A 9913-nucleotide genomic window follows, 5' to 3' on the forward strand; every position below is an offset into this window, starting at 1 on the left:
CGCAGCAGTAATATAATCACATAACGTTCATGTTAGACGCTTATGGTGCCACAATATTCACAACCTGCATTTTGGCACCACCTTCTGATACATAGTGGTAGTGACGGCATTTAAGAGTTACGGAGGGAGGTGAGACATGAAGCTTTGAGCTCCATCAGTGGCGGTTTCCTTTCTACTTACAGGCACCACTGACTGACGTAAACCCCACAATCAATCTCTGTCCCCTCGATCTTGTGTGGAAGAAATGTGAGGTGCATGAAAATCTACTGTAACTGAGTCATCTTAACTGACCGATTTAAGTAACCTTACATTATCTTTTCATAGCCGCTGTGGAAACCTTCGGTTCTACTCAAGGTGTCGTAAGTAGCCTGTGTTCTGCATTACCAGACATAAGAAACGTCAACTACAAGCAGAACAAAGCACATTGCCTTTGGTTTTAAATACTTTATTACCAATGCTCAAACACACACTCACAGACGCACACGCCCACACACACAGCTATATAGTACATATCTTTTTATTTATTTTATTTCAAAACACCCAAGTCCCGGGCTCGTACTTGTCTAAACATCTGCAAGGGCATTGGCTGTTCCTGATGGCAGTCAAACGTCTTTGCCTTATTGGGCGACGTGCTCTTTTAGTCCTAGCCCATTTAGTTTCATTCTACGCTCCTGACTGGTCAAACAAACTGTCGGTTTATAGCAATGCCCTGTAAATTGTCCTAAAAATCTTGCAAAGGAAAGTAAAAAATAAATATAAAAAGGATGTTACTGACTTTTTTCAGCTGTTCATCTCATTGGTTTAACCGTTAACGAATAAAAGAGTAGGCTGAAATTAATCTCTTGCTCTACGGATTGGTCACGGCAAAGCATGTGATCCTCGCTAGTTTCCAGATAGGTCAGCTAGTGGCAACCGGAGACGTCAATATCTGGACCAATAAAACGAAACATTGGTTGTGTGTGTTATGGCTCCCTATTCCTTATAGGTCCTGGTCAAAAGTGGTGCACTATATTGTGAATAGGGTGCCATTTCAGACAAATTATTACAAAGCTCAGAAGTAAACAACCAGAAGGTACAACGATAACTTGTCTCTGAAATATGCCCCACGAGAAGTCGAGTGGTTTACTGTGTATCAAAGGACTTTAAAATGCTACATCGCCTTTTATCATATACATTGGTTCCCATTAGCTGAACCATATAACATTGTCCAGCTACACTCTTTGGCTGAAGACTCAAAACCCAGCCTCTGATTGGCTGGTGCAGCCATCAATACAACTGAGCCGCGCTCTAGCGCTAAATCGGGAACTAGGAAACTGACATTTTCGACTTGCTAACTGGTTAAACGCGGCACTTGTTAGCCAGTTAGCAAGTCAGAAATGTCCAAGTTCCGACTAGAACATGAACACGGCAACAGTTTTCCCCTGTTTTGGTTACAATTCTGAAATTAACTCAAACCAGAAAAACCCTATTAGGCCATTCAAAAAAATTGTGATCTTATCAACAGCTATATATATATATATATATAGAGAGAAATTCATATAAAATAACATTTTGAAATTAAATATGTAAAATAAAAAACACTTCTCTCCTTGATTTTCAAGGCCATTGCTCCAAAGTTTGTTTAGAAAAGGCCGCTCCATCTTTAAAGTACAGACCCAGCGATATATATTTTTTTAACCATTCCATTGGTCCTTAAGTGAAATCTCCACCCACCCGGGGCACTGGGCAAAACAAACTCTACCAATGACCCTGCCGTCTACTACAGTTTAGCATCTCCATTTCTGATTGGTCGAGAGAGAATGGCAGCGAGATCACTAGCCAATCACAGTGGTCAATAGTGGCCGGAGCGTGCCGCTGTAACCTTTAAATGCCACTGATTGGAGGAAATCACCATAAATTCCAAACCATATAATTCTGTACAGAGAATGAATCATTACACATTTATGAATGAATGAAAGTACATTTCTTTTCTTTAAAAAAGGACTTTACACAGGCAGCCCAATTAAGATTTATTTTGCTCAATCAGATCCTTTTACATCAGCTCTTTTTCAGAGCTGATCTGATTGGTAAAAAAAAAAATAGATCAGAATCCAGCTGCCTGTGTAAACGCAGCCATATCGATCTTCCTTGTTTTATCCAATAAAAGGCAAACCCAGTCATAACTGTCACTCAATCTTTCCCACAGAGTTCAACCCGCCCAGAAATTGGTGGATTGTCAAAGAGTCCCGCCTCTTAAGGGGTATGATTGGATCCCTTGGCCCATACGCCCACCATGTCATAATGGTGCATTGTGTTCTTGAATGTGACTGGTTAAACAACTTCCTCCCGATTAGTTCTGTAGTTCCTTGACTGGAGGTCTCTGAACGAGAGAGGAAGTCCGGAGTCCATCGCATTTGGAAGAAGAGCAACTTTTAAAACGTCTGTTCATTAAAAGCTTTCCTCTCTCCTGAAGGGTCCGAGAGGCAGAAATATCATCAGTCCATCTCTGACCCCTCCTTCACCTCCAACGCCTGACACCATTAGTCGGAGTGGCCACCCGTCAAACTCAGACTGAAATCTCATAGGTGGTCCCGCCGACGCCCGTCACCTTCTTCACCCCGCCCCCCAGCTTGTGGGCGGGGCTCTGGGTGTTTCCAGGGCTGGGATAGGCCTGTCCGGGGCGAGTGGACATGCTGATTGGGTGAGAGGGGGAGGAAGGGGTGGAGCCTGAGGAGGAAAGGGAGGACCTGGGCTGCCCGTTCGTCCGGCTGAGCAACTTCATCTGAATCTCGTCCCTGGATAGAGAGAACGAGAGATGGGAGGGAAAGAAGGATTAGTTAAGACGTTGGAGAGAAAGAGCACACACTCGTAGTGTGTGTACTAAATGGCACCCTATCCCCTATATAGTGTACTACTTTTCACCAGGGCCCCCAAAAAATGCCCCTATTCACTATAGGGAAAAGTGTGCCATTGTGGAAGCATTCATAATCAATCGATAGGATATGTCCACATCATGCAGGGGTGACCAAGGGCTGGTACATTACAGGTGTCGTCCACTGTAATCCTATAGTCAAACAGAGGGACTTCATGCTGGACAACGGTAACACACACACACACACACACACACACACACGGAGGAGGATGAAACACATCCACAACTACATCGATAACACAACCGCGATCAATGGAGGACAAAATGCACTTTGAGACGAAAGAAAACATGGACTGCCTGCATCCCTCGGTTCCCTAAATGCTGCGCCTTTGGACCAGAAACTGGTCAACGGTAGTACACCAGATAGGGAATAGCAAGTCATTACATAATGTGTCATGTATTGTAACACAGCAACATGTTTCATGGCAGAGACCTGGACAGTCTTTACACCCGTCACATAACAAAGGGAACCAGGACAGGTGATGGGGAGAGGCAGTAAGGGACAGACAACGACTAAATGGAACAACTGCAGTAGCTGGAAACAGACCGTTTCCGAGACAAAACGGGGACGTACCAAATGGCAACATATTCCCTATAGAGTGCACTACTTCTCACCAGAGCCGCGGTCAAAAGTAGTGCACTCCATAGGGAATAGGGTGCCATTTGGAACTGAAAAAGAAAGAAAAGAAAACAGAAGCAGTGAAGAGAAGAAGCAACGACTCTACAGACGAGTGGAAAACAGACGACGGGGGGTGGGGGGGGGGGGGGGGGGGGGGGGGGGGGGGGGAAGAGGAAAAGGAACTCACAGGAGCCTGGGAGGAGGAGGAAGAAGAGGAGGAAGAGAAGGAGGAGGCAGCGGGCTGCAGTCAGTCAGTGAAGAGCAGAGCCGTTACTCACTTAGGTGCCTGGATCCCGCCCCCCCCTCCCCCTCCCCCTCCGGCCGAGGCCGACGCCTTGCGCACCATCCGGTACTGCATCTCCGCCGCCGCCGCCGAAGAGTACGACAGAGACTTCCCCAGCGGCGGGGGGTGGGGGGAGCGCGGGGGGTGTGTGGAGGGGGCCAGGGGGGTGTCCGTGGACCGGGTGCGGTACGGGTAGTGGTGGGGGGCGGCCGAGTCGGACAGGAGCGGGGGCCGGGAGAAGCGGGGGGGTCTGGAGCTGTGGCTGCTGTGGTGGTGGTGTGGGTGGGGGGGTTGGGGGGCCGCGGAGGAGGGAGGGGGCTGAGAGTGGTGGGAGTGGGAGTGCGATTCCTGGAGGAGTCGCTCCCTCTCAGGGGGAGGCGGGGGGGATGAGGAGGAGGTGACGCGGAGATAGTGAGCGCGGTGTGGGGAGGAAAGGAGGGCTACGGAAGAGGCGGAAGGCTGGTGGAGCTCTGCGTCTCTCTGCTGGCTGAGTTGGGCCGACAGGTAGGGGGAGGAGTAGCCCAGGACGGGGGGCGGGGCGGGGGTACGGTGGCGCCCGGGCGACATGTCGGGTGCGGCTGACTCAAAGTCGGGGCTCTCGGAGGGCGTGAGCAGGCTGTCATACGATAGGCTGCCGTTGCGCGGAGGAGGCGTCTGATTGGCCAGGCTCTTGTAGCTCGTGGAGGTCGTAGCCTCGGAGATGTGGGCCGCATTGTGGGCGGAGCCAGAACGCACGCTGGAAGAACGGGAAGCCCCTCCACCGGAAGATAGAACCGTTGGGTCTGAAAAGGAGGGGTAGGAACGTCCCCCTAGGGAGTAACCGGGGATACCGCCACCCCCTGACCCTGGTGCCCCCCCTACTGACCCCCCTCCTCCGGGTCTGTCTCCACCTCCTCCCAATCCTCCTCCCCCTCTCTCCCCTGGGGCCTCTCTCCCATCCAGGCTGGGTTCAGAGCGGAAGCCAGGCTGCTGGCTGGACTGGAGCAGAGAAGACGACTCCTTTAGACTGTCCCCTCGACTCATCTGGTGGGGAGAGAGAGAGACACAGAGAAACAGAGAGAGAGAGAGACACACAGAGAGACACACAGAGAGAGAGAAAGAGACGGAGAGAGAGAGAGACACAGAGAGAGACACAGTGAGAGAGAGAGAGACACAGAGAGAGAGAGAGAGAGAGAGACACACAGAGGGAGCGAGACACAGAGAGAGAGACACACAGAGAGAGAGACAGAGAGAGAGACACAGAGAGAGAGACACAGGGAGTGAGAGAGACACAGGGAGTGAGAGAGACACAGGGAGTGAGAGAGACACAGGGAGTGAGAGAGACACAGGGAGTGAGAGAGACACAGGGAGTGAGAGAGACACAGGGAGTGAGAGAGAGAGTGAGGTGGAGGGAGAGATGAAGAGAAAGAAGAGAGCCAGAGAGGAGGAGAGGGGGGAGAAGATAACACGGCATTAACTCTTTCCTTGTCATTGAATCCCACACTGGAAAGTGGAATGAGAATTGGATGTCCAAATGTACAGACAGCACTAGGCCACTACCAATAAAACCACAGTGGGAAAAACCAGGTCGAACAAGGGAACAACTCTCTCAGACCAGATGCATGGGCTTCACTATTCACTACACACAAGGGGTCTGCAAGGGGGAAGAATATAGGGACCTAGAGCTTTTAGAATGCCCACGTGGCTTCTGTTACAGTATGTTGTCTTTACAACACACAGGACAGAAAATTAAACACACACACATTATATGTAGCCAGATGGCTGTGGGATGGGGGTTGTGGGGGGCGACATGTGTGCCCAGTGAAACAACAAGCTTGTGTCTCAAATGGCACCCTAGTCCACATTTAGTGCACTACTTTTGATCAGGGCTCTGGGGGGGGCGCCATTTGGGACTCAGCCCTAAGAACGAATGAAATGGAATGTGGTTGGGGCCCCGGCTAACAGATAACGCAATCAGAGTTAACAGAGCAAAACAACTATCTCCTCTCCCTGCTCCTGATAAAGAGCTCCTGACACATGGGGGCTGTTTCTCAAATGGCACCCTACCCCCTACATAGTGCACTATTTATGACCAGAGCCATATGGGGACCTGGTCAAAAAGTAGTGCACTTTACAAGGCAGGGATGGTTTTCGCAATTGCAGGTGGGTATGCGCACCTATACAACCCCCAAAACATTATAGTAGCCCCCCTTGGCAGCAGCTAAGCTTGCGCAATTCTACCACAGGTGGTTGGTGGCATCCTTAATTCGGGAGGACGGGCTCATGTTAATGGCCGGAGCGGGAAATCAGTGGAACGGTATCCAATACATCAAACACATGGTATGCCATTCCATTGGCTCCGTTCCAGACAGTATTATGAGCCGTCCTCCCCTCAGCAGCCTCCACTGAATTCTACACATTTTGCAATGGGGCAGAGAGAAGTTTTTTGCAAATTGAATAACTCATTTCATACAATTCTACTCATTTTGCCATGGGGCGTAGAGGAAGGTTTGCAGTTTTTAATATGATATCGAATTCGACCATGATAACAAGTTTAGATAGCTGGCCGCTATACAAACTTAGCAATCTTTAATTGACTGACAGTAACTGACTGACAGTAACTGACACAACAAGAGAAAAACTGCTGACGCACGACCAAATTACGATACTGCACCTTGTGTATTCTACTATTCTAACTCTCAACAGTAAGTTGAGCCCCAGACTGAGTCGTCCCCCCCAAAAAAATTTTTGTTTTGCTGGTCCCTTCAAAAGGCCTGCTGCGGCCAGTTGCCCATCCCTGTTATAGGGGATAGGGTGTCATTTGGGATGTAGGCATGGTTGTTGTTGTACTGAGCCTAAAGGAGGTTTGTTCGACTGTGCACCTTGATGCCCTCTTGTGGAGAAAACGTCAAACAGCAGCTGGGCCATTGACAGTCCACTGTGTGATACGGACGGTTGTGACACGGCCCGGGATCTAACCAGGGTCTGTAGCGACGCCTCCAGCACTGAGATGCAGTGCCTTAAACCGCTGCGCCACCCGGGATTCCAGAACTGATGTAAGTGAATTATGGTCAGATTGTGTGACGTATAGGAAACACACCATACATGGGAAATAGGCCAAATACAATATGTTACAATGTGTTAATTAACTACCACAGTGTCTCCTGACCCCTCCTGTCTCAGCCTCCAGTATTTATGCTGCAGTAGTTTATGTGTCGGGGGGCTAGGGTCAGTCTGTTATATCTGGAGTACTTCTCCTGTCTTATCCGGTGTCCTGTGTCAATTTAAGTATGCTCTCTCTCTAATTCTCTCTTTCTTTCTCTCACTCGGAGGACCTGAGCCCTAGGACCATGCCTCAGAACTACCTCAGAACTACCTGGCATGATGACTCCTTGCTGTCCCCAGTCCACCTGGTCATGCTGCTGCTCCAGTTTCAACTGTTCTACCTGCGGCTATGGAATCCTGACCTGTTCACCGGCTACCTGTCCCAGACCTGCTGTTTTCAACTCTCTAGAGACAGCAGGAGCGGTAGAGATACTCTTAATGATCGGCTAAGAAAAGCCAACTAACATTTACTCCTGAGGTGCTGACATGTTGCACCCTCGACAACCACTGTGATTATTATTATTCGACCATGCTGGTCATTTACGAACATTTGAACATCTTGGCCATGTTCTGTTATAATCTCCACCCGGCACAGCCAGAAGAGGACTGGCCACCCCTCATAGCCTGGTTCCTCTCTAGCTTTCTTCCTAGGTTTTGGCCTTTCTAGGGAGTTTTTCCTAGCCACCGTGCTTCTACACCTGCATTGCTAGCTGTTTGGGGGTTTTAGGCTGGGTTTCTGTATAGCACTTTGAGATATCAGCTGATGTAAGAAGGGCTTTATAAATCAATTTGATTTGATACCACAAAATCTTTCTACAAGGAGAAATTGCTCGGGGAGAATCTCTTCTGCAACGGCGTGGGGAGAGCTACAGGCTAAAAGATGACACACAAGGTTGGGTAACAAGACATAAGAAAAGAAGAAAAATAAAATAAAATAAAGAAATACTCCTGCATTCACTTACTGATACTGTTCAACTGAAAGCCACTGAGTAACCAATCAAAAGGCAGGAAAAGAAGCCACAAGTAAAAACAGAGATGCAGGAACAAATCAGAACAAATCAAAACGATTAAAGACAGACAGGCACGCAGCCAATGAGAACCCTGATATGTGAAATATTAGGCAGAGTCAGAGAGAACAGTGTGTGTGTGTGTGTGTGTTACCGGAGTAGGGAGAACAGTGTGTGTGTGTGTGTGTGTGTGTGTTACCGGAGTAGAGAGAACAGTGTGTGTGTGTGTGTGTGCTACCGGAGTAGTTTGACATGGATCATACCTCACACAGCACGCACATACTCTTTCAGACACACACACTCTCACACGTAATCACACAGAGACACTCTCACACGTAATCACACAGAGACACACACACTCACATGTAATCACACAGAGACACACACACACTCTCACATGTAATCACACAGAGACACACACACACTCTCACATGTAATCACACACACACTCTCACACGTAATCACACAGTGACACACGTAATCACACAGACACACACACTCTTACATGTAATCACACAGAGACACACACACGTAATCACACAGAGACACACACACACACACACACTCTCACACGTAATCACAAACGCACACACACACTCTCACACGTAATCACAGAGACACACACACTCTCACACGTAATCACAGAGACACACACACTCTCACACGTAATCACAGAGACACACACACACTCTCACACGTAATCACACAGACACACACACAAGTAATCATAGACGCACACACACTCTCACACATAATCACACAGAGACACACACACACACACTCTCACACGTAATCACACAGAGACACACAAGCTAGCTGGTTGGCATTAAGACAGTGGGTGTTTTGTTACCTGGTTGGCGTAGGCATGAGTGAGGGCAGTGTGGTTCTTTCCCGGGCTGCTATAGGTCGGCCTGTACTTATACATGGTGGGTGTGGGCGGGGCTTTGCTCAGAAGACTACTCTCTGTGGAGAGAGGGAGAGGAAAAGAGCGAGAGCCTTAAATAAATTCACTCGGGGTACGTCTTTGTTATCGTACGTAAACTTAGCTGGCAAAAATTAAATTTAAGTTGACTCATAGCACACTGTCATTCACAGCAACAACCTGGGCCGTGTTCATTAGGCACCAAACGGAAGAAGACAAACGGAAACAGAGAGGGACTACCTGAACTTGTCCCAACCGAAAACGCTTGTTTACCTTCTCCGTTGCGAAACGTTTCCCTACGCTGAGTAGTAATGAACACAACTCTGGTTAACTGAGCGTGTGTTTCAATGCGAGTGTGTGTTTGTGTACGTACCCTCTGTGTGTTGTTCCTGGTGGCCTCTGGACAGGCCGGGGTACCTGAGCTCTGGTTTGGGGGGAGGAGGAGGCTCCGCATCACACGACTGACTCTCCATCATCTCCAGACTGCTTTTAGACTGAGTGAGATAGAGGGAGAGAGAGAGAGAGAGAGAGGGTGGGAGGGAGGGAGAGAGAGAGACAGAGAGAGAGAGTGTGTGAGAGAGAGAGGGTGGGAGAGAGAGAGAGAGTGGGAGAGAGAGGGAGAGAGGGTGGGAGAGAGAGGGTGGGAGAGAGAGAGAGAGTGGGTGGGAGAGAGAGGGAGGGTGGGAGAGAGAGGGAGGTTGGGAGAGAGAGGGAGGTTGGGAGAGAGAGGGAGGTTGGGAGAGAGGGCAGGGTGGGAGAGAGGCAGGGTGGGAGGGAGGGTGGGAGAGAGAGAGAAAGAGAGAGAGAGAGCGGGGAGGGTGGGAGAGAGAGAGAGACGGAGAGAGAGGGGAGACGGAGAGAGAGAGAGAGAGGGTGGGGAGAGAGAGAGTGGGAGAGAGAGAGAGAGAGAGAGAGAGTGGGAGAGAGGGAGTGGGAGAGAGGGAGTGGGGAGAGAGAGGGAGAGAGAGGAAGGGTGGGAGAGAGACAGAGAGAGGAAGGTGGGAGAGAGACAGAGAGAGAGAGAGGGTGGGAGAGAGACAGAGAGAAGAGAGAGAGAGGAGAGAGAGGGAGGGTGAGAGCAAAGAGA

At 49.4% G+C, this 9913-nt stretch overlaps 1 protein-coding gene across 1 annotated transcript in view; it reads right to left on the reverse strand.

The window, feature by feature from the left end:
• Positions 1 to 424: 424 nt before the first annotated feature.
• Positions 425 to 9913, reverse strand: part of LOC109894775 (palmitoyltransferase ZDHHC5) — a 26261-nt gene continuing 16772 nt past the window's right edge. Inside the window, exons 7-10 of the mRNA XM_031828443.1 lie at positions 9200 to 9394; positions 8755 to 8867; positions 3809 to 4836; positions 425 to 2774 (exon numbers count right to left, since the gene is read on the reverse strand). Of these exons, the coding sequence (XP_031684303.1) occupies positions 2546 to 2774; positions 3809 to 4836; positions 8755 to 8867; positions 9200 to 9394 (1565 nt within the window). The 3' untranslated portion in view covers positions 425 to 2545. The remainder of the gene's footprint in view (positions 2775 to 3808; positions 4837 to 8754; positions 8868 to 9199; positions 9395 to 9913) is intronic.

The sequence above is a fragment of the Oncorhynchus kisutch genome, linkage group LG7, assembly GCF_002021735.2.
Source record: "Oncorhynchus kisutch isolate 150728-3 linkage group LG7, Okis_V2, whole genome shotgun sequence".
NCBI lineage: Eukaryota > Metazoa > Chordata > Actinopteri > Salmoniformes > Salmonidae > Oncorhynchus > Oncorhynchus kisutch.